The sequence below is a fragment of the Coturnix japonica genome, unplaced genomic scaffold, assembly GCF_054131305.1.
Source record: "Coturnix japonica strain WE unplaced genomic scaffold, WE-NBRP24 Scf079, whole genome shotgun sequence".
Lineage (NCBI taxonomy): Eukaryota > Metazoa > Chordata > Aves > Galliformes > Phasianidae > Coturnix > Coturnix japonica.
Genome location: NW_028188982.1, coordinates 239,033 through 265,570, shown reverse-complemented (window position 1 = coordinate 265,570; position 26,538 = coordinate 239,033). Strand labels below are relative to the sequence as shown.

Genomic DNA, 26,538 nt, shown 5'->3' with positions numbered 1-26,538 from the left:
GGGTATATAGGGTTATATGGGGGTATATGGGGGGTATATGGGGTATATGGGGGTATATGGGGGTATATGGGGGTATATGGGTTTATATGGGGGTATATGGGGGTATATAGGGTTATATGGGGGTATATGGGGGTATATGGGGGTATATGAGGTTATATGGGGTTACATGGGGGGATTAATGGGGTTATATGGGGTTATATGGGGGAGAAACCAGCTCCAACCAGCCCTATAACCCACCCCATAACCCCATAACCCCATAACCCACCCCATAAACCCCCTGCCCCATAACCCCCCCCACCCCATAATCCCCCAGCCCCATAACCGACCCCATAACCCACCCCATAACCCCATAACCCACCCCATAACCCCATAACTGACCCCATAACCCACCCCATAACCCCATAACTGACCCCATAACCCACCCCATAACCCCATAACCCACCCCATAACCCCATATCCCACCCCATAACCCCATAACCCCATAACTGACCCCATAACCCACCCCATAACCCCATAACCCACCCCATAACCCCATAACCGACCCCATAACCCACCCCATAACCCCATAACTGACCCCATAACCCCATAACCAACCCCATAACCTCATAACTCACCCCATAACCCACCCCATAACCCCATAACCCACCCCATAACCCCATAACCTACCCCATAACCCCATAACCCACCCCATAACCCCATAACTCACCCCACAACACACCCCATAACCCCTCCTGCCCAATAACTCACCCCATAGCCCCATAACCCACCCCATAACCCCCCCTGCCCAATAACCCACCCCATAACCCCATAACCCACCCCATAACCCCATAACTGACCCCATAACCCCATAACTGACCCCATAACCCACCCCACAACCCCATAACCTCCCAGCCCCATAACCCACCCCATAACCCACCCCACAACCCCAGAACCCCCCAGCCCCATAACTGACCCCATAACCCACCCCATAACCCCATAACTGACCCCATAACCCCATAACCCCATAACCGACCCCATAACCCACCCCATAATCCCCCCTGCCCCATAACTCACCCCATAACCCACCCCATAACCCCATAACCCACCCCATAACCCCATAACTCACCCCAAACCCCATATCCCACCCCATAACCCACCCCATAACCCCATAACCGACCCCATAACCCACCCCATAACCCCATAACCGACCCCATAACCCACCCCATAACCCCATAACCTACCCTATAAACCCCATAACCCACCCCATAACCCACCCCATAACCCCATAACCCCATAACCCCCCCCATAACCCCATAACCCCCCCCATAACCCCATAACCCACCCCATAACCCACCCCATAACCCCCCCCATAACTGACCCCATAACCCCATAACCCACCCCATAACCCACCCCATAACCCCCCCCATAACTGACCCCATAACCCCATAACCCACCCCATAACCCCATAACCCCATAACCGACCCCATAACTCACCCACGCTGGGGGACCATGCCCCATAGGCTGGAGTGGCCCCTTGGTTCCATGGCGTCATGGCGGGGGACATGTTCCCCATAGGGCTGGGAGCCGACCCGAAGAACATCCCGGTGGCTATAGGGGATATAGGGTCAATGTATAGGGGGTATAGGGGATATAGGGTCAATGTATAGGGGGTATAGGGGACATAAGGTCAATGTATAGGGGATATAGGGTCAATGTATAGGGGATATAGGGGATATAGGGTCAATGTATAGGGGGTATAGGGGATATAGGGTCAATGTATAGGGGATATAGGGGATATAGGGTCAATGTATAGGGGATATAGGGTCAATGTATAGGGGATATAGGGGATATAGGGTCAATGTATAGGGGGTATAGGGGATATAGGGTCAATGTATAGAGGATATAGGGGATGTAGGGTCAATGTATAGGGGATATAGGGGATATAGGGTCAATGTATAGGGGATATAGGGGATGTAGGGTCAATGTATAGGGGATATAGGGGATATAGGGTCAATGTATAGAGGGTATAGGGGATATAGGGTCAATGTATAGGGGATATAGGCGATATAGGGTCAATGTATAGGGGGTATAGGGGGTATAGGGTCAATGTATAGGGGATATAGGGGATATAGGGTCAGTGTATAGGGGATATAGGGGATATAGGGTCAATGTATAGAGGATATAGGGGATATAGGGTCAATGTATAGGGGGTATAGGGGATATAGGGTCAATGTATAGGGGATATAGGGGATATAGGGTCAATGTATAGGGGATATAGGGTCAATGTATAGGGGGTATAGGGGATATAGGGTCAATGTATAGAGGATATAGGGGATATAGGGTCAATGTATAGGGGGTATAGGGGATATAGGGTCAATGTATAGGGGATACAGGGGATATAGGGTCAATGTATAGGGGGTATAGGGGATATAGGGTCAATGTATAGGGGGTATAGGGGATATAGGGTAAATGTATAGGGGATATAGGGGATATAGGGTCAATGTATAGGGGATATAGGGGACACAAGTTCAATGTATAGGGGTATAGGGGATATAGGGTCAATGTATAGGGGATATAGGGGACATAAGGTCAATGTATAGGGGGTATAGGGGATATAGGGTAAATGTATAGGGGATATAGGGGATATAGGGTCAATGTATAGGGGGTATAGGGGATATAGGGTCAATGTATAGGGGATATAGGGGACACAAAGTCAATGTATGGGGGGGACCCCAATATGGGGATCTCCCACCCCATAGACCCCATAACCCCCCCGAAATCCCCCCTTAGGCCCCCCAAATACCCCCATAGACCCCATATCTCCCCCCTTAGACCCCATATCTCCCCCTATATGTCCCTATATCCCCCTATATCTATACGTACCGCCCCCTATGCCCATGCCGGGGATGCTGCTGGGGATCTCCCACCCCATAGACCCCATAAACCCCCCCATATCCCCATTTAGACCCCATATAACCCCCCATAGACCCCATATCTCCCCCCATAGACCCCATATCTCCCCCTATACGTTCCTATACCATACATATCCTATACGTACCGCCCCCTATGCCCATGCTGGGGATGCTGCTGGGGATCTCCATGCCATGTATAACCCCCATAACCCCCCTATATCCCCCTATAACCCCCATATCTCCCCCCATATCCCGCCTATAACCCCATATCTCCCCCTATATCCCCCCATAGCCCCCTATATCTATACGTACCGCCCCCTATGCCCATGCTGGGGATGCTGCTGGGGATCTCCCACCCCATAGACCCCATAACCCCCCCCAAATACCCCCCAAATACCCCCATATCCCCCCTATAACCCCCCATAGACCCCATAAACCCCCATATCTCCCCCTATATGTCCCTATACCATACATATCCTATACGTACCGCCCCCTATGCCCATGCCGGGGATGCTGCTGGGTATTTCCATGCCGTGTATAACCCCCATAACCCCCATATACCCCATATAACCCCACTTAGACCCCATATCTCCCCCCATAGACCCCATATCTCCCCCTATATCCCCCTATATCTATACGTACCGCCCCCTATGCCCATGCCAAGGATGCTGCTGGGGATCTCCCACCCCATAGACCCCATAAACCCCCCCATATCCCCACTTAGACCCCATATAACTCCCCATAGACCCCATATAACCCCCCATAGACCCCATATCTCCCCCTATAGGTTCCTATACCATACATATCCTATACGTACCGCCCCCTATGCCCATGCCGGGGATGCTGCTGGGGATCTTCCACCCCATAGACCCCATATAACCCCCCATAGACTCCATATCTCCCCCTATAACCCCCCATAGACCCCATATCTCCCCCTATACGTCCCTATACCATACATATCCTATACGTACCGCCCCCTATGCCCATGCTGGGGATGCTGCTGGGTATCTCCATGCCATGTATAACCCCCATAACCCCTCTATATCCCCCTATAACCCCCCATATCCCCCATATCTCCCCCTATAACCCCCCATAGACCCCATATCTCCCCCTATACGTCCCTATACCATCCATATCCTATACGTACCGCCCCCTATGCCCATGCCGGGGATGCTGCTGGGGATCTCCATGCCGTGTATAACCCCCCATACACCCCCATAGACCCCATATCTCCCCCCATAGACCCCATATCTCCCCCCATAGACCCCATATCTCCCCCTATAGCCCCCTATATCTATACGTACCGCCCCCTATGCCCATGCCGGGGATGCTGCTGGGGATCTCCCACCCCATAGACCCCATATAACCCCCCATATCCCCCCTATATCCCCTCATATCCCCCCTATAACCCCATATCTCCCCCTATACGTCCCTATACCATACATATCCTATACGTACCGCCCCCTATGCCCATGCCGGGGATGCTGCTGGGGATCTCCCACCCCATAGACCCCATATAACCCCCCATAGACCCCATATCTCCCCCCTTAGACCCCATATCTCCCCATATAACCTCCCATACCCCATATCTCCCCATATATCATATCCATTACCCCCTATATCTATACGTACCGCCCCCTATGCCCATGCCGGGGATGCTGCTGGGGATCTCCCACCCCATAGACCCCATAACCCCCCCCAAATACCCCCATATCCCCCCTATATCCGCTCATAACCCCCCATAGACCCCATATCTCCCCCTATATGTCCCTATACCATACATATCCTATACGTACCGCCCCCTATGCCCATGCCGGGGATGCTGCTGGGGATCTCCATGCCGTGTATAACCCCCATAACCCCCCTATATCCCCCATATCTCCCCCTATAACCCCCCATAGACCCCATATCTCCCCCTATATGTCCCTATACCATACATATCCTATACGTACCGCCCCCTATGCCCATGCCAGGGATGCTGCTGGGTATCTCCCACCCCATAGACCCCATAAACCCCCCCATATCCCCACTTAGAACCCCCAAATACCCCCATAGACCCCATATCTCCCCCTATAACCCCCCATATCCCCCTTATAACTCCCTATATGTCCCCATAGCCCCCTATATCTATACGTACCGCCCCCTATGCCCATGCCGGGGATGCTGCTGGGGATCTCCCACCCCATAGACCCCATATAACCCCCCATATCCCCCCTATATCCCCTCATAACCCCCCTATAACCCCATATCTCCCCCTATAGGTCCCTATACCATACATATCCTATACGTACCGCCCCCTATGCCCATGCCGGGGATGCTGCTGGGGATCTCCATGCCGTGTATAACCCCCATACCCCCCTATATCCCTCATATCTCCCCCTATAACCCCCCATAGACCCCATATCTCCCCCTATAGGTCCCTATACCATCCATATCCTATACGTACCGCCCCCTATGCCCATGCCGGGGATGCTGCTGGGGATCTCCCACCCCATAGACCCCATATAACCCCCCATATCCCCCCTATATCCCCCTATAACCCCCATATCTCCCCCCTTAGACCCCATATCTCCCCCTATATCATATCCATTACCCCCTATATCTATACGTACCGCCCCCTATGCCCATGCCGGGGATGCTGCTGGGGATCTCCATGCCGTGTATAACCCCCATAACCCCCCTATATCCCCCTATAGCCCCCCATAGACCCCATATCTCCCCCCATAGACCCCATATCTCCCCCTATAGGTCCCTATACCATACATATCCTATACGTACCGCCCCCTATGCCCATGCCGGGGATGCTGCTGGGGATCTCCCACCCCATAGACCCCATATAACCCCCCATATCCCCCCTATATCCCCCCATACACCCCCATAGACCCCATATCTCCCCCTATACGTCCCTATACCATACATATCCTATACGTACCGCCCCCTATGCCCATGCCGGGGATGCTGCTGGGTATCTCCATGCCGTGTATAACCCCCATAGACCCCATATAACCCCCCATATCCCTCCTATATCCCCTCATAACCCCCCTATAACCCCATATCTCCCCCTATAGGTCCCTATACCATACATATCCTATACGTACCGCCCCCTATGCCCATGCCGGGGATGCTGCTGGGTATTTCCATGCCGTGTTTAACCCCCATAACCCCCCTATATCCCCCTATAACCCCCCTATAACCCCCCATAGACCCCATATCTCCCCCTATATGTCCCTATACCATCCATATCCTATACGTACCGCCCCCTATGCCCATGCCGGGGATGCTGCTGGGGATCTCCCACCCCATAGACCCCATATCCCCCCCCTATAACCCCATATCTCCCCCTATAACCCCCCACAGACCCCATATCTCCCCCCATAGACCCCATATCTCCCCCTATATCCCCCTATATCTATACGTACTGCCCCCTATGCCCATTCTGGGGATGCTGCTGGGTAGCTCCCACCCCACAGACCCCATAACCCCCCCCCAAATCCCCCCTATAACCCCCCAAATACCCCCATAGACCCCATATCTCCCCCCTTAGACCCCATATCTCCCCCTATATCATATCCATTACCCCCTATATCTATACGTACCGCCCCCTATGCCCATGCCGGGGATGCTGCTGGGGATCTCCCACCCCATAGACCCCATAACCCCCCCCAAATCCCCCCATAGACCCCATATAACCCCCCTTAGACCCCCTATATCCCACCATATCCCCCATATCTCCCCCCATAGCCCCCTATATCTATATGTTCCGCCCCCTATGCCCATGCCGGGGATGCTGCTGGGTATTTCCATGCCATGTATAACCCCCTTAGACCCCATATCTTCCCCCATAGACCCCATATAACCCCCCATAGACCCCCTATATCCCCCCATAGACCCCATATCTCCCCCTATATCATATCCATTACCCCCTATATCTATACGTACCGCCCCCTATGCCCATGCCGGGGATGCTGCTGGGGATCTCCATGCCGTGTATAACCCCCATAACCCCCCTATATCCCCCTATAACCCCCCATAGACCCCATATCTCCCCCTATATCCCCCTATACCATACATATCCTATACGTACCGCCCCCTATGCCCATGCCGGGGATGCTGCTGGGTATCTCCCACCCCATAGACCCCATAACTCCCCCAAATCCACCCATAGACCCCATATATCCCCCCATATCCCCCCTATATCCCCTCTTAACCCCCCTATATCCCCCATATCTCCCCCCATACACCCCCACAGACCCCATATCTCCCCCCATAGACCCCATATCTCCCCCTATACGTCCCTATACCATACATATCCTATACGTACCGCCCCCTATGCCCATGCCGGGGATGCTGCTGGGTATCTCCCACCCCATAGACCCCATATAACCCCCCATAGACCCCATATCTTCCCCCATAGACCCGATATAACCCCCTATATCCCCCATATCTCCCCCTATAGACCCCTATATCTATACGTACCGCCCCCTATGCCCATGCTGGGGATGCTGCTGGGTATTTCCATGTCGTGTATAACCCCCATACCCCATTAACACCCCCATATCTCCCCCCATAGACCCCATATCTCCCCCTATACGTCCCTATACCATACATATCCTATACGTACCGCCCCCTATGCCCATGCCGGGGATGCTGCTGGGGATCTCCATGCCATGTATAACCCCCATAGACCCCATATAACCCCCCATATCCCCTCATAACCCCCCTATATCCCCCCATAGACCCCATATCTCCCCCTATAACCCCCCATAGACCCCATATCTCCCCCTATATGTCCCTATACCATACATATCCTATACGTACCGCCCCCTATGCCCATGCCGGGGATGCTGCTGGGGATCTCCATGCCATGTATAACCCCCCATACACCTCCATAGACCCCATATCTCCCCCCATAGACCCCATATCTCCCCCCATACACCCCTTAGACCCCATATCTCCCCCTATATCCCCCTATATCTATACGTACCGCCCCCTATGCCCATGCCGGGGATGCTGCTGGGTATCTCCATGCCCCCATACACCCCCTATATCCCCCTATAGCCCCCGTATAACCCCCCATAGACCCCATATCTCCCCCCATAGACCCCATATCTCCCCCTATAACCCCCCACAGACCCCATATCTCCCCCTATATCATATCCATTACCCCCTATATGTATACGTACCGCCCCCTATGCCCATGCCGGGGATGCTGCTGGGGATCTCCCACCCCAGAGACCCCATAACCCCCCCCATATCCCCACTTAGACCCCCCTTGGACCCCTATTACCCCCCATATCCCCCCTATAACCCCCCATATCTCCCCCTATATGTCCCTATATCCCCCTATATGTATACGTACCGCCCCCTATGCCCATGCCGGGGATGCTGCTGGGTATCTCCATGCCGTGTTTACATTTCTCAGCGTCCAGCAATAGGTCGAAGCAGCCGGTTCCGGCTGGTGCCAACTGACCCAACATGATGTTCTCCGACACCCCCTTCATCGGGTCGCTCTCACCATGAGCTGCTGCCTCCATCAATACATCCACCTATAGGGGACAATGTATATATATGGGTCAGTACGTATAGATGGACCTATAGATAGACCTATAGGACTATATAGGACCCCCTTCATCGGGTCGCTCTCACCGTGGGCAGCCGCCTCCATCAATACATCCACCTATAGGGGTTAATGTATATATATGGGTCAGGACCTGTAGACGGACCTATAGAACTATATAGGACCCCCTATAGATAGACCTATAGAACTATATAGGACCCCCTTCATCGGGTCGCTCTCACCATGGGCTGCTGCCTCCATCAATACATCCACCTATAGGGGGTAATGTATATATATGGGTCAGTACCTATAGATACCTATAGACCTATAGGGGGTCATTGCCTATAGATAGACGTATATAACCTATAGGGGACGATGTATATATATGGGTCAGGACCTATAGATAGACCTATAGACCTATAGGGGTCATTACCTATCGAGATACCTATAGACCTATAGGGGGTCATTGCCTATATAGACCTATGTAACCTATAGGGGGCAATGTATAGGGGGTCAGTACCTATAGACAGACCTATAGAACTATATAGGACCCCCTATAGATAGACCTATAGGACTATATAGGACCCCCTTCATCGGGTCGCTCTCACCATGAGCTGCTGCCTCCATCAATACATCCACCTATAGGGGGTAATGTATAGAATGGTCAGTACCTATAGATAGACCTATATAACCTATAGGGGGTCAGAACCTATAGATAGACCTATAGAACTATATAGGACCCCCTTCATCGGGTCGCTCTCACCATGGGCTGCTGCCTCCATCAATACATCCACCTATAGGGGTTAATGTATATATATGGGTCAGTACCTATAGATACCTATAGATCTATAGGGGGTCATTACCTATAGAGATACCTATAGACCTATAGGGGGTCATTACCTATAGATAGACCTATAGACCTATAGGGGTTATTACCTATCGAGATACCTATAGACCTATAGGGGGTCATTGCCTATATAGACCTATGTAACCTATAGGGGGCAATGTATAGGGGGTCAGGACCTATAGATAGACCTATAGAACTATATAGGACCCCCTTCATTGGGTCGCTCTCACCATGGGCTGCTGCCTCCATCAATACATCCACCTATAGGAGGTAATGTATATATATGGGTCAGTACCTATAGATAGACCTATAGACAGACCTATAGATAGACCTATAGAACTATATAGGACCCCCTTCATCGGGTCGCTCTCACCATGAGCTGCTGCCTCCATCAATACATCCACCTATAGGGGGTAATGTATAGAATGGTCAGGACCTATAGATAGACCTATAGATAGACCTATAGATAGACCTATAGGAATATATGGGACCCCCTTCATCGGGTCGCTCTCACCATGGGCTGCTGCCTCCATCAATACATCCACCTATAGGGGGTAATGTATATATATGGGTCAGGACCTATAGATAGACCTATAGATAGACCTATAGATAGACCTATAGGACTATATAGGACCCCCTATAGATAGACCTATAGAACTATATAGGACCCCCTTCATCGGGTCGCTCTCACCGTGGGCTGCCACCTCCATCAATACATCCACCTATAGGGGACAATGTATAGATAGACCTATAGACCTATATATCTATAGGTATAGGGCCCATATGTGTGTGTGGGGTGGTCATTAACCATATATGCTCCTCGAAGGAGCACTTCATGAGGGGCCCGGTGTCCATATCCCCCCATAGACACCCCATATCACCCCATATCACCCCATAGACCCCATATCTCCCCCTATAGACCCCATATCTTACTGTCTCCTCGAAGGAGCACTTCATGAGGGGCCCGGTGTCCTGGCGGTTGACGCCGTGCCGGGTGATGGCCATAAACCCCCCATATCCCCCCATATGACCCCATAGACCCCATATCTCCCCCCATATGACCCTATAGACACCCCATATCCCCTATAAACCACCCCATAGATCCCATATCTTACTGTCTCCTCGAAGGAGCACTTCATGAGGGGCCCAGTGTCCATATCCCCCCATAGACCCCCCATATCACCCCATAGACCCCATACGATCCCTATAGACCCCATATCTCCCCCCATATCACCCTATAGACCCTATAGACCCCATATCCCACCGTCTCCTCGAAGGAGCACTTCATGAGGGGCCCGGTGTCCTGGCGGTTGACGCCGTGCCGGGTGATGGCCATAAACCCCCCATATCCCCCCATAGACCCCCTATATCCCCCCATACGACCCTATAGACCCCATATCTCCCCCCATATGACCCTATAGACCCTATAGACCCCACCGTCTCCTCGAAGGAGCACTTCATGAGGGGCCCGGTGTCCATATCCCCCCATAGACCCCTCATATGACCCTATAGAGCCCCCATATCACCCTATAGACCCCATATGACCCTATAGACCCCATATCTCCCCCCATATCTTACTGTCTCCTCGAAGGAGCACTTCATGAGGGGCCCGGTGTCCATATCCCCCCATATCTCCCCCATATCCCCCCATAGACCCCATATCTCCCCCCATATGACCCTATAGACCCCATATCTCCCCCCATATGACCCTATAGACCCCATATCTCCCCCCATATCCCCCCATAGACCCCATATCTCCCCCCATATCCCACTGTCTCCTCGAAGGAGCACTTCATGAGGGGCCCGGTGTCCATATCCCCTCATAGACCCCTCATATGACCCTATAGAGCCCCCATATCACCCTATAGACCCCATATGACCCTATAGACCCCATATCCCCCCCATATCACCCCATAGACCCCATATCTCCCCCTATAGACCCCATATCTTACTGTCTCCTCGAAGGAGCACTTCATGAGGGGCCCGGTGTCCATATCCCCCCATAGACCCCATAAACCCCCCATACGACCCTATAGACCCCATATCTCCCCCCATATGACCCTATAGACCCCATATCTCCCCCCATATGACCCTATAGACACCATATCTCCCCCCATATACCACCGTCTCCTCGAAGGAGCACTTCATGAGGGGCTTGGTGTCCATATCCCCCCACAGACCCCCCATATGACCCCATAGACCCCCCATATCACCCTATAGACCCCATATGACCCTATAGACCCTATAGACCCCACCGTCTCCTCGAAGGAGCACTTCATGAGGGGCCCGGTGTCCATATCCCCCCATAAACCCCCCATATCATCCCATATGACCCTATAGACCCCATATCTCCCCCCATATGACCCTATAGACCCCATATCTCCCCCTATAGACCCCATATCTTACTGTCTCCTCGAAGGAGCACTTCATGAGGGGCCCGGTGTCCATATCCCCCCATAGACCCCCCATATCACCCCATAGACCCCATATGACCCCATAGACCCCATAAACCCCCCTTACTCAACTCTTAGACCCTATAACCCCCCCATATGACCCTATAGACCCCATATCTCCCCCCATATCACCCTATAGACCCTATAGACCCCACCGTCTCCTCGAAGGAGCACTTCATGAGGGGCCCGGTGTCCATATCACCCCATATCCCCCCATAGACCCCATAAACCCCCCATACGACCCTATAGACCCCATATCTCCCCCCATATGACCCTATAGACCCCACCGTCTCCTCGAAGGAGCACTTCATGAGGGGCCCGGTGTCCATATCCCCCCATAGACACCCCATATCCCCCCATAGACCCCATATCTCCCCCCATACGATCCTATAGACCCCATATCTCCCCCCGTATGACCCTACAGACCCCATATCTCCCCCCATATGACCCTACAGACCCCATATCTCCCCCCATATAACCCTATAGACCCTATAGACCCCACCGTCTCCTCGAAGGAGCACTTCATGAGGGGCCCGGTGTCCATATCCCCCCATAGACACCCCATATCCCCCCATAGACCCCATATCTCCCCCCATACGATCCTATAGACCCCATATCTCCCCCCGTATCACCCCATAGACCCCATATCTCCCCCCATACGATCCTATAGACCCCATATCTCCCCCCGTATGACCCCACAGACCCCATATCTCCCCCCATATGACCCTATAGACCCCATATCTCCCCCCATATGACCCTATAGACCCCATATCTCCCCCTATACGACCCTATAGACCCCATATCTCCCCCAATCTCCCACCGTCTCCTCGAAGGAGCACTTCATGAGGGGCCCGGTGTCCATATCCCCCCATAGACCCCTCATATGACCCTATAGAGCCCCCATATCACCCTATAGACCCCATATGACCCTATAGACCCTATAGACCCCACCGTCTCCTCGAAGGAGCACTTCATGAGGGGCCCGGTGTCCATATCCCCCCATAGACACCCCATATCCCCCCATATCCCCTATAAACCCCCCATACGACCCTATAGACCCCATATCTCCCCCCATATGACCCTATAGACCCTATATCTTACCGTCTCCTCGAAGGAGCACTTCATGAGGGGCCCGGTGTCCATATCCCCCCATAGACCCCTCATATCACCCCATAGACCCCATATCTCCCCCCATATGACCCTATAGACCCCATATCTCCCCCTATAGACCCCATATCCCACCGTCTCCTCGAAGGAGCACTTCATGAGGGGCCCGGTGTCCATATCCCCCCATATCCCCCCCATATCACCCCATACGACCCTATAGACCCCATATCTCCCCCCATAGACCCCCTATAGACCCTATAGACCCCCTATATATTACCGTCTCCTCGAAGGAGCACTTCATGAGGGGCCCGGTGTCCTGGCGGTTGACGCCGTGCCGGGTGATGGCCATGAGGTGCCCGCGGGACGTCATGGTGTCACACAATAGGGCCAGGTGACGGTAATTAACGTAGGAGCCGTCAAACGAGATGACGTGGTACAGCTCCCGCTCCAGAGCCTTGCGGACAGCCTCGATACCCAGCACCTATAGGGATAGAGGGGATATAGGGTCAGCACAGCACCTATATGGGGGTATACAGGGTATAGGGTCAGCCTAGTACCTATAGGGGGGTATATAGGGTCAGAACAGTACCTATATGGGGGTATATAGGGTATAGGGTCAGCCCATTATATGTATAGGGGGGTATATAGGGTGTAGGGGGGTATCTAAGGGGTATAGGGTCACCCCAGTACCTATATGGGAGTATATAAGGGTATAGGGGGGTATATAAGGGGTATAGGGTCAGCACAGTACCTATATGGGGGTATATAGGGTATAGGGTCAGCACAGTACCTATATGGGGGGTATATAAGGGTGTATGGGGGTATATAAGGGTATAAGGGGGTATATAAGGGGTATAGGGTCAGCACAGTACCTATATGGGGGTATATAGGGTATATAGGGCCACCCCAGTACCTATATGGGGGTATATAGGGTCAGCACAGTACCTATATGGGGGTATATAGGGGTATAGGGGGGTATATAGGGTATAGGGTCACGGACCGCCTCGATACCCTGAACCTATAGAGATATAGGGGATATAGGGGATATAGGGGATATAGGGTCAGCACAGTACCTATATGGGGGTATATAGGGTATAGGGTCAGCCCATTGCCTGTTTAGGGGGGTATATAAGGTGTAGGGTCAGCCCATTGCATGTATAGGGGGGTATATAAGGTGTAGGGTCAGCCCAGTACCTATATGGGGGTATATAGGGTATAGGGTCAGCCCATTATATGTATAGGGGGGTATATAGGGTGTAGGGGGATATATAAGGGGTATAGGGTCATCCCAGTACCTATATGGGGGGTATATAAGGCTATAGGGGGGTATATAAGGGGTACAGGGTCAGCACAGTACCTATATGGGGGTATATAGGGTCAGCACAGTACCTATATGGGGGTATATAGGGTCAGCACAGTACCTATATGGGGGTATATAGGGTCAGCACAGTACCTATATGGGGGTATATAGGGGGGTATATAGGGTATAGGGTCAGCCCAATGCCTGTATAGGGGAGTATGTAAGAGTATAGGGGGGTATATAAGGGGTATAGGGTCAGCACAGTACCTATATGGGGGTATACAGGGTATAGGGTCAGCCTAGTACCTATAGGGGCGTATATAGGGTCAGAACAGTACCTATATGGGGGTATATAGGGTATAGGGTCAGCACAGTACCTATATGGGGGGTATATAGGGTCAGCACAGTACCTATATGGGGGTATATAGGGTATAGGGTCAGCACAGTACCTATAGGGGGGTATATAGGGTCAGCACAGTACCTATATGGGGGTATATAGGGTATATAGGGTCAGCACAGTACCTATATGGGGGGTATATAGGGTATATAGGGTCAGCACAGTACCTATATGGGGGTATATAGGGTATAGGGTCAGCACAGTACCTATATGGGGGTATATAGTGTCAGCACAGTACCTATATGGGGGTATACAGGGTATAGGGTCAGCCTAGTACCTATAGGGGGGTATATAGGGTCAGCACAGTACCTATATGGGGGTATATAGGGTATAGGGCCACCCCAGTACCTGTTTGGGGGTATATAGGGTATAGGGTCACAGACCGCCTCGATACCCAGCACCTATAGATATAGGGGATAGAGGGGATATAGGGGATATAGGGCCACCCCAGTACCTATATGGGGGTATATAGGGTATAGGGTCAGCACAGTACCTATATGGGGGTATATAGGGGGGTATATAGGGTATAGGGTCAGCCCAATGCCTGTATAGGGGAGTATGTAAGAGTATAGGGGGGTATATAAGGGGTATAGGGTCAGCACAGTACCTATATGGGGGTATACAGGGTATAGGGTCAGCCTAGTACCTATAGGGGGGTATATAGGGTCAGAACAGTACCTATATAGGGGTATACAGGGTATAGGGTCAGCCTAGTACCTATAGGGGGGTATATAGGGTCAGCACAGCACCTATATGGGGGTATATAGGGTATAGGGTCAGCCCAATGCCTGTATAGGGGGGTATATAAGGGTATAGGGGGGTATATAGGGTATAGGGTCAGCACAGTACCTATATGGGGGTATATAGGGTATATAGGGTCAGCACAGTACCTATATGGGGGGTATATAGGGTATAGGGTCAGCACAGTACCTATATGGGGGTATATAGGGTATATAGGGTCAGCACAGTACCTATATGGGGGGTATATAGGGTATAGGGTCAGCACAGTACCTATATGGGGGTATATAGGGTATATAGGGTCAGCACAGTACCTATATGGGGGTATATAGGGTATAGGGTCACAGACCGCCTCGATACCCAGCACCTATAGATATAGGGGATAGAGGGGATATAGGGGATATAGGGGATATAGGGGATAGAAGGGATATAGGGGATATAGGGGATAGAGGGGATAGAGGAGATAGAGGGGATATAGGGGATATAGGGGACATAGGGGATAGAGGGGATATAGGGGATATAGGGTATAGGGTCAGCACATTATATGTATAGGGGAGGCCTTGTGGATGGCCTCAATACCCAGCACCTATAGAGATAGAGGGGATAGAGGGGATATAGGGGATATAGGGGATATAGGGTATAGGGTCACGAACCGCCTCGATACCCAGCACCTATAGATATAGGGGATAGAGGGGATATAGGTGATATAGGGTATAGGGTCAGCACAGTACCTATATGGGGGTATACAGGGTATAGGGTCAGCCTAGTACCTATAGGGGGGTATATAGGGTCAGCACAGTACCTATATGGGGGTATATAGGGTATAGGGTCAGCACAGTACCTATATGGGGGTATATAGGGTCAGCACAGTACCTATATGGGGGTATATAGGGTCAGCACAGTACCTATATGGGGGTATATAGGGTATAGGGTCAGCACAGTACCTATATGGGGGTATATAGGGTATATAGGGTCAGCACAGTACCTATATGGGGGGTATATAGGGTCAGCACAGTACCTATATGGGGGTATATAGGGTATAGGGTCAGCACAGTACCTATATGGGGGTATATAAGGGTATAGGGGGGTATATAAGGGGTATAGGGTCACCCCAGTACCTATATGGGGGTATATAGGGTATATAGGGTCAGCACAGTACCTATATGGGGGTATATAGGGTATATAGGGTCAGCACAGTGCCTATATGGGGGTATATAAGGGTATAGGGGGGTATATAAGGGGTATAGGGTCACCCCAGTACCTATATGGGGGTATATAGGGTATATAGGGTCAGCACAGTACCTATATGAGGGTATATAGGGGTATAGGGGGGTATATAGGGTATAGGGTCAGGGACTGCCTCGATACCCAGAACCTATAGAGATATAGGGGATATAGGGGATATAGGGGATATAGGGGATAGGGTCAGCGCATTATATGTATAGGGGGGTATATAGGGTGTAGGGTCAGCACAGTACCTATATGGGGGTATATAGGGTATATAGGGTCAGCACAGTACCTATATGGGGGTATATAGGGTATAGGGTCAGCCCATTGCATGTATAGGGGGGTATATAGGGTATAGGGTCACGGACCGCCTCGATACCCAGCACCTATAGAGATATAGGGGATATAGGGGATATAGGGGACATAGGGGATAGAGGGGATATAGGGCCACCCCAGTACCTATATGGGGGTATATAGGGTATAGGGTCAGCACAGTACCTATATGGGGGTATATAGGGGGGTATATAGGGTATAGGGTCAGCCCAATGCCTGTATAGGGGGGTATGTAAGAGTATAGGGGGGTATATAAGGGTATAGGGGGGTATATAGGGTATAGGGTCAGCACAGTACCTATATGGGGGTATATAGGGTATAGGGTCAGCCCATTGCATGTATAGGGGGGTATATAGGGTGTAGGGTCAGTATAAGGGTCCTGAGCCCCACAGAGCCCCCATAGACCCCATAGAGCCCCCATAGAACCCCATAGACCCTGAAGAACCCCCATAGCACCCCATAGACCCCATAGAGCCCCATAGAGCCCCCACAGAACCCCATAACACACCATAGAGCCCCATAGAGCCCCCATAGAACCCCATAGAGCCCCATATCCCCCATATACTCACAGTGAAGATCTCCACTATATCGTTTGATGTGGTCCTTACGGGGTCGACGTCCTTCTCGCTCAGGACCCTCATCAGACTGACCCCATAGACCCCCATAGACCCCATAGAGCCCCCATATAGCCCCATAGGCACCCCATAGAGCCCCATAGAACCCCATAGCACCCCATAGACCCCCCATAGAACCCCATAGACCCCATAGAGCCCCCATAGAGGACATAGGCACCCCATAGACCCCATAGAGCCTCCATAGAGCCCCATAGTCACCCTATAGACCCTATAGACCCCATAGAGCCCCCATAGTCACCCTATAGACCCCATAGACCCCATATCCCCCATATACTCACAGTGAAGATCTCCACTATGTCATTGGACGTGGTCCTTACGGGGTCGACGTCCTTAGGACCCCCATAGAGCCCCATAGACCCCATAGAGCCCCCATAGAACCCCATACAGCCCCATAGACCCCATATAGCACCCTATAGACCCTATATCCCCCATATACTCACAGTGAAGATCTCCACTATGTCATTGGACGTGGTCCTTACGGGGTCGACGTCCTTCTCGCTCAGGACCCTCATCAGACTGACCCCATAGACCCCATAGAGCCCCCATAGAGCCCCATAACACCCCATAGAGCCCCATAGCACCCCATAGACCCTACAGAACCCCATAGTCACCCTATAGACCCCATAGACCCCATATCCCCCATATACTCACAGTGAAGATCTCCACTATATCGTTGGACGTGGTCCTTACGGGGTCGACGTCCTTAGGACCCCCATAGAGCCCCCATAGAACCCCATAGAACCCCATACAGCCCCATAGACCCCATAGAGCCCCCATAGCACCCATGGGTGTCCTATAGACCCCATATAACCCCATATCCCCCATATACTCACAGTGAAGATCTCCACTATATCGTTGGACGTGGTCCTTACGGGGTCGACGTCCTTCTCGCTCAGGACCCTCATCAGACTGACCCCATAGAACCCCATAGAGCCCCATAGACCCCATAGACCCCATACAGCCCCATAGTCACCCTATAGACCCTATAGACCCCATATAACCCCATATACTCACAGTGAAGATCTCCACTATGTCGTTGGACGTGGTCCTTACGGGGTCGACGTCCTTAGGACCCCCGTAGAGCCCCCATAGAACCCCACAGAACCCCATACAGCCCCATAGTCACCCCATAGAACCCCATAGACCCCATAGAACCCCATAGACTCCATAGAGCCCCATAGTCACCCCATAGACCCCATAGACCCCATATCCCCCATATACTCACAGTGAAGATCTCCACTATATCGTTTGATGTCGTCCTTACGGGGTCGACGTCCTTCTCGCTCAGGACCCCCAAAGAGCCCCCATAGACCCCATATAGCCCCCATAGAACCCCATAACACCCCATAGAGCCCCATAGACCCCTATTAAACCCCATATAACCCCATATACTCACAGTGAAGATCTCCACTATGTCGTTGGACGTGGTCCTTACGGGGTCGACGTCCTTAGGACCCCCATAGACCCCATAGAATCCCCATAGAGCCCCCATAGGCACCCCATAGAGCCCCACAGTCACCCTATAGACCCTATAGAGCCCATATAACCCCATATACTCACAGTGAAGATCTCCACTATATCGTTGGACGTGGTCCTTACGGGGTCGACGTCCTTAGGACCCCCATAGAAGTCCCATAGACCCCATAGAGCCCCATAGTCAACCCATAGACCCTATAGACCCTATAGAGCCCCCATAGAGCCCCATAGGCACCCTATAGACCCTATAGACCCCATATACTCACAGTGAAGATCTCCACTATGTCGTTGGACGTGGTCCTTACGGGGTCGACGTCCTTCTCGCTCAGGACCCTCATCAGACTGACCCCATCCGTCTCAAGGATCCACTCCTGCAGCGCCTTGAACTCGCCGTCCTCCGTGATGATGATCTTCTTCTTGTTGTCCGTCTGCGGCAGGTGCATGTACACCTATAGGGATATAGATGGGGTCAGCGCCTATGGGACCTATAGCGCCTATAGGACCCCATAGCACCCCATAGGACCCCATAGCACCTATAGGACCCCATAGCACCCCATAGGACCTATAGGACCCCATAGCACCCCATAGGGACCAATGCCCACCCCCAGGGACCCCATAGGACCCCATAGCACCTATAGGACCCCATAGCACCCCATAGGACCCCATAGCACCTATAGGACCCCATAGCACCCCATAGGACCCCATAGCACCTATAGGACCCCATAGCACCCTATAGGGTCCAATGCCCACCCCAGGGACCCCATAGGACCCCATAGCACCTATAGTACCCCATAGCACCCCATAGGACCCCATAGGACCTATAGGACCCCATGGCACCCCATAGGGACCAATGCTCACCCCCAGAGACCCCATAGCACCTATAGGACCCCATAGCACCTATAGGACCCCATAGGACCCCATAGGGACCAATGCCCACCCCCAGGGACCCCATAGGACCCCATAGCACCTATAGGACCCCATAGCACCCCATAGGACCCCATAGGACCCCATAGGGACCAATGGCCACCCCAGGGTCCCCATAGGACCCCACAGCACCTATAGGACCCCATAGCACCCCATAGGACCTATAGGACCCCATAGCACCCCATAGGGACCAATGCCCACCCCAGGGACCCCATAGGACCCCATAGCACCTATAGGACCCCATAGCACCCCATAGGACCCCATAGCACCTATAGGACCCCATAGCACCCCATAGGACCCCATAGCACCTACAGGACCCCATAGCACCCCATAGGACCCCATAGCACCTATAGGACCCCATAGCACCCCATAGGACCCCATAGCACCTATAGGACCCCATAGCACCCCATAGCACCTACAGGACCCCATAGCACCTATAGGACCCCATAGCATCCCATAGGACCCCATAGCACCCCATAGGGCCCCATAGCACCTCATAGGGCCCAATGCTGCCCCCAGGGACCCCATAGCACCCCATAGGGTCCAATGGCCACCCCAGGGACCCCATAGGACCCCACAGCACCTATAGGACCCCATAGCACCTATAGGACCCCATAGCACCCCATAGAACCCCATAGCACCTATAGGACCCCATAGCACCCCATAGGACCCCATAGCACCTATAGGACCCCATAGCACCCCATAGGACCCCATAGCACCTATAGGACCCCATAGCACCCCATAGGACCCCATAGCACCCCATAGGGCCCCACAGCACCCCATTGGGTCCAATGGCCACCCCAGGGACCCCATAGCACCCTATAGGGTCCTATGCTGCCCCCAGGGACCCCATAGGACCCCATAGGACCCCATAGCACCTATAGGACCCCATAGCACCCCATAGGACCCCATAGGACCCCATAGCACCTGCAGGATCCCATAGCACCTATAGGACCCCATAGCACCCCATAGGGACCAATGGCCACCCCAGGGACCCCATAGGACCCCACAGCACCTATAGGATCCCATAGCACCCCATAGGACCCCATAGCACCCCGTAGGACCCCACAGCACCCCATAGGACCCCATAGTACCTATAGAACCCCACAGCACCTATAGGACCCCATAGCACCTATAGGACCCCATAGCACCCCATAGGACCCCATAGCACCTACAGGACCCCATAGCACCCCATAGGACCCCATAGCACCTATAGGACCCCATAGCACCCCATAGGACCCCATAGCACCTATAGGACCCCATAGCACCCCATAGCACCTACAGGACCCCATAGCACCTATAGGACCCCATAGCATCCCATAGGACCCCATAGCACCCCATAGGGCTCCATAGCACCTCATAGGGCCCAATGCTGGCCCCAGGGACCCCATAGGACCCTATAGCACCTATAGGACCCCATAGCACCCCATAGGGCCCAATGGCCACCCCAGGGACCCCATAGGACCCCATAGCACCTATGGGACCCCATAGCACCCCATAGGGATCAATATGACCCCCATCAGCACCCATGGGTGCTCTATGGACACCTATGGGACCCCATGGGGCAGGTGCATGTACACCTATAGGGATAGATGGGGTCAGCGCCTATGGGACCCTATAGTGCCCTATAGGGTTTAATACAGCACCCATGGGTGCTCTATGGGCACCTATGGGACCCCATGGGGCAGGTGCATGTAGACCTATAGGGATATGGGGTCAGTGCCTATGGGACCCTATAGCGCCCCATAGGGCCCAATGCTGCCCCATAGCACCCCATAGGGACCAATATGACCCCCATCAGCACCCATGGGTGCTCTATGGGCACCTATGGGACCCTATAGCGCCCCATAGGGCCCAATGCTGCCCCATAGCACCCCATAGGACCCCATAGCACCTATAGGACCCCATAGCACCCCATAGGGTCCAATGCTGCCCCATAACACCCCATAGCACCCCATAGGACCCCATAGCACCCCATAGGGTTTAATACAGCACCTATAGGTGCTCTATGGGCACCTCTGGGACCCCATGGGGCAGGTGCATGTAGACCTATAGGGATATATATGGGGTCAGCACCTATGGGACCTATAGCACCTATAGGACCCCATAGCACCCCATAGGACCCCATAGTACCTATAGGACCCCATAGCACCTATAGGACCCCATAGCACCCCATAGGGACCAATGGCCACCCCAGGGACCCCATAGCACCTATAGGACCCCATAGCACCCCATAGGGCCCAGTGCTGCCCCATAGCACCCCACAGGGCCCAATGCCACCCCATAGCACCCCATAGGGCCCAACACCACCCCATAGCACCCTATAGGGCCCAGTGCTGCCCCATAGCACCCCAAAGGGTCCCATAGCGCCCCATAGCACCCCATAGCGCCCCATAGCGCCCATTGTGACCTTGCTGATCTGCTCGATGCCCTGCAGCGTCATGTCCGTCAGCATGTTGGACCCCATAGCACCCTATAGGGCCCAATGCCGCCCCATAGGACCCCATAGCACCCCATAGGGCCCAATGCCCACCCCAGGGACCCCATAGCACCCCATAGGGCCCAATGCTGCCCCCAGGGACCCTATAGGGCCCCATAGCGCTCCATAGCACCCCATAGGGCCCAGTGCTGCCCCATAGCACCCATGGGTGCTCCTAAGGACCCCATAGCACCCCATAGGACCCAGTGCTGCCCCATAGGACCCCATAGCGCCCCATAGCGCCCCATAGCGCCCCATAGGGCCCAATGCTGCCCCATAGCGCCCCATAGGGCCCATTGTGACCTTGCTGATCTGCTCGATGCCCTGCAGCGTCATGTCCGTCAGCATGTTGGACCCCATAGCACCCCATAGGGCCCAATACCGCCCCATAGCACCCCATAGCGCCCCATAGAGCCCCATAGCGCCCCATAGCACCCCATAGGGCCCAATGCTGCCCCATAGCGCCCCATAGCGCCCATTGTGACCTTGCTGATCTGCTCGATGCCCTGCAGCGTCATGTCCGTCAGCATGTTGGACCCCATAGCGCCCCATAGGGCCCAATGCTGCCCCATAGCGCCCCATAGGGCCCAATGCTGCCCCATAGCACCCCATAGCACCCTACAGGGTCCAGTGCTGCCCCATAGCACCCCATAGGGCCCAATGCTGCCCCATAGCACCCCATAGCACTCTATAGGGTCCAGTGCTGCCCCATAGCACCCCATAGGACCCCATAGGGCCCAATGCTGCCCCATAGGGACCAGTGCTGCCCCATAGCACCCCATAGGGCCCAATGCTGCCCCATAGCACCCCATAGGGCCCAGTGCTGCCCCATAGCACCCCATAGCGCCCCATAGGGCCCCATAGGGCCCAATGCTGCCCCATAGCACCCCATAGCGCCCAGTGCTGCCCAATGCTGCCCCATAGCGCCCCATAGGGCCCAATGCCGTCCCATAGTACCCCATAGGGCCCAATGCTGCCCCATAGTGCCCCATAGGGCCCAATGCTGCCCCATAGCGCCCCATAGCACCCCATAGGGCCCAATGCTGCCCCATAGTACCCCATAGGGCCCAATGCTGCTCCATAGCACCCCATAGCACCCCATAGGCCCAATGCTGCCCCATAGCACCCCATAGGGCCCAATGCTGCCCCATAGCACCCCATAGGGCCCAATGCTGCCCCATAGCACCCTATAGGGCCCAATGCTGCCCCATAGCGCCCCATAGAGCCCATTGTGACCTTGCTGATCTGCTCGATGCCCTGCAGCGTCATGTCCGTCAGCATGTTGGACTCGATGCAGCGCAGGAACACGTCGTCGTCCATCTTGTCCACAACCTCCTCCTCCTGCAATGGGGGGCAATGGGGGGATATGGGGGTCAGTGGGGGTCAATGGGGGGCTATGGGGGGCTATGGGGTCAGTGGGGGGCTACAGAGGGCTATGGGGGGCTATAGGGGTCAATGGGGGGCTATGGGGTCAGTGGGGGTCAATAGGGGCTAATGGGGGCTATGGGGTCAGTGGGGGGCTATGGGGGTAAATGGGGGGCTATGGGGGTCAGTGAAGGGATATGGGGACTAATGGGGGGCTATGGGGTCAGTGAGGGGCTATGGGGGTAGTGGGGGGCTATGGGGGCTATGGGGGGCAATGGGGGTCTATGGGGGGATATGGGGATCAATGGGGGGCTATGGGGGTAGTGGGGGTCAATGGGGGGTGATAACTGGGGGTGATAAGAGGTGTCAGTGATAAGGGGGTTCAGTGATAAGGGGGGTCATTGATAAGGGGGGTCATTGATAAAGAGGGCTGATAAGGGGGGTCCCATTGATAAGGGGGGGGTCATTGATAAGGGGGGGTCCCATTGATAAGGGGGGTCTCATTGATAAGGGGGGTCATTGATAAGGGGGGGGTCATTGATCAGGGGGGTCACTGATAAGGTGGGCTGATAAGGGGGGTCATTGATAAGGGGCGGTCATTGATAAGGGGGGGGTCTCATTGATAAGGGGGGTCTCATTGATAAGGGGGGTCACTGATAAGGGGGGTCTCATTGATAAGGGGGGCTGATAAGGGGGGGGTCATTGATAAGGGGGCTGATAAGGGGGGTCTCATTGATAAGGGGGGTGATAAGGGGGGTCATTGATAAGGGGGGTCTCATTGATAAGGGGGGCTGATAAGGGGGGTCATTGATAAGGGGGGTTAGTGATAAGGGGGGGTCATTGATAAGGGGGCTGATAAGGGGGGTCTCATTGATAAGGGGGGTCTCATTGATAAGGGGGGGTCATTGATAAGGGGGGTCTCATTGGTAAGGGGGCTGATAAGGGGGGTCATTGATAAGGGGAGCTGATAAGGGGGGTCATTGATAAGGGGGGCTGATAAGGGGGATCATTGATAAGGGGGCTGATAAGGGGGGTCATTGATAAGGGGGGTCATTGATAAGGGGGGTCACTGATAAGGGGTGTCTCATTGATAAGGGGAGTCATTGATATGGGGGGTCATTGATAAGGGGGGTCTCATTGATAAGGGGGGTCATTGATAAGGGGGGCTGATAAGGGGGGGGTCAGTGATAAGGGGGGGTGATAAGGGGGGCTGATAAGGGGGGTCATTGATAAGGGGGGGTGATAAGGGGGGTCACTGATAAGGGGGCTGATAAGGGGGGTCACTGATAAGGGGGGTCATTGATAAGGGGGCTGATAAGGGGGGTCACTGATAAGGGGGGCTGATAAGGGGGGTCACTGATAAGGGGGGTCATTGATAAGGAGGCTCTCATTGATAAGGGGGGGTCACTGATAAGGGGGGTCACTGATAAGGGGGCTGATAAGGGGGGTCATTGATAAGGGGGGTCTCATTGATAAGGGGGCTGATAAGGGGGTCACTGATAAGGGGGCTGATAAGGGGTCTCATTGATAAGGGGGGTCATTGATAAGGGGGGTCATTGATATGGGGGTCTCATTGATAAGGGGGCTGATAAGGGGGATCTCATTGATAAGGGGGGTCTCATTGATAAGGGGGCTGATAAGGGGGGGTCACTGATAAGGGGGCTGATAAGGGGGGGTCTCATTGATAAGGGGGTTGATAAGGGGGGTCTCATTGATAAGAGGGGTCTCTGATAAGGGGGCTGATAAGGGGGGGGTCATTGATAAGGGGGCTGATAAGGGGGGTCTCATTGATAAGGGGGGGGTCATTGATAAGGGGGCTCAGTGATAAGGGGGGTCTCATTGATAAGGGGGGTCATTGATAAGGGGGCTGATAAGGGGGGGGTCATTGATAAGGGGGGGTCTCATTGATAAGGGGGGTCTCATTGATAAGGGGGGGTCTCATTGATAAGGGGGGTCTCATTGATAAGGGGGGTCATTGATAAGGGGGGTCACTGATAAGGGGGGTCATTGATAAGGGGGGTCACTGATAAGGGGGCTGATAAGGGGGGTCTCATTGATAAGGGGGTTCAGTGATAAGGGGGGTGATAAGGGGGGTCTCTGATAAGGTGGGCTGATAAGGGGGGTCCGTTCCCACCTCCTGCATCTTGTTCTCGTCGCTGTTCATGATGCGGATTCTCAGCACCAGCTTCTCAGCATTATCATCATTGAAGATGCAGTTCAGGTCGTCCCCAAATCCTGCGATTAATGGGGGGGGGGGCACCGTTATAGGGACCACCCCCCACATATAGACGTGATACCCCCCCCATAGGATGGGGGACACCATTAAGGGCACCCAGGACCCCATAATAACCCCATTAATGGCACCCAGGACCCCATAATAACCCCATTAATGGCACCCAGGACCCCCTAATAACCCCCCTAATGGCACCTAGGACCCTTAATAACCCCCTTAAGGTAACCCAGGACCCCCTAATAACCCCCTTAATGGCACCCAGGACCCCCTAATAACCCCCATAAGGTAACCCAGGACCCCCTTAAGAGCACCCAGGACCCCTAATAACCCCCATAAGGTAACCCAGGACCCCCATAAGGTAACCCAGGACCCCCTTAATGGCACCTAGGACCCCCAATAACCCCCATAAGGTAACCCAGGACCCCCTTAATTGCACCCAGGGCCCCTAATAACCCCCTTAATGGCACCCAGGACCCCTAATAACCCCCATATCCCCCCATATTGTACCCACCCGCATTGATCTTCTCTGCTATCTGCTCCATAATAAGCTTAATGGCACCCAGGACCCCTAATAAC

At 53.5% G+C, this 26,538-nt stretch overlaps 1 protein-coding gene and 1 long non-coding RNA gene across 4 annotated transcripts in view; both read right to left on the bottom strand.

The window, feature by feature from the left end:
• POLR2A (RNA polymerase II subunit A) overlaps nt 1-26,538 on the bottom strand; it is a 143,566-nt gene that overhangs the window by 3,987 nt on the left and 113,041 nt on the right. Inside the window, exons 23-28 of the mRNA XM_085534227.1 lie at nt 25,864-25,964; nt 23,601-23,705; nt 19,228-19,410; nt 13,133-13,336; nt 8,251-8,437; nt 1,474-1,587 (exon numbers count right to left, since the gene is read on the bottom strand). Coding sequence (XP_085390353.1) covers nt 1,474-1,587; nt 8,251-8,437; nt 13,133-13,336; nt 19,228-19,410; nt 23,601-23,705; nt 25,864-25,964 — 894 coding nt within the window. The remainder of the gene's footprint in view (nt 1-1,473; nt 1,588-8,250; nt 8,438-13,132; nt 13,337-19,227; nt 19,411-23,600; nt 23,706-25,863; nt 25,965-26,538) is intronic.
• LOC146751535 (uncharacterized) lies at nt 13,518-17,556 on the bottom strand. Of its 3 annotated transcripts, XR_014941404.1 has the most exons (4): nt 17,420-17,556; nt 16,309-16,903; nt 14,791-16,275; nt 13,518-14,758 (listed from the first exon to the last, which is right to left on the bottom strand). It is a non-coding gene; the product is annotated as an uncharacterized LOC146751535 (long non-coding RNA). The 3 variants fall into 3 exon arrangements; XR_014941403.1 differs by having other exon boundaries at nt 13,518-16,275; XR_014941405.1 differs by having other exon boundaries at nt 13,518-16,195; nt 16,593-16,903.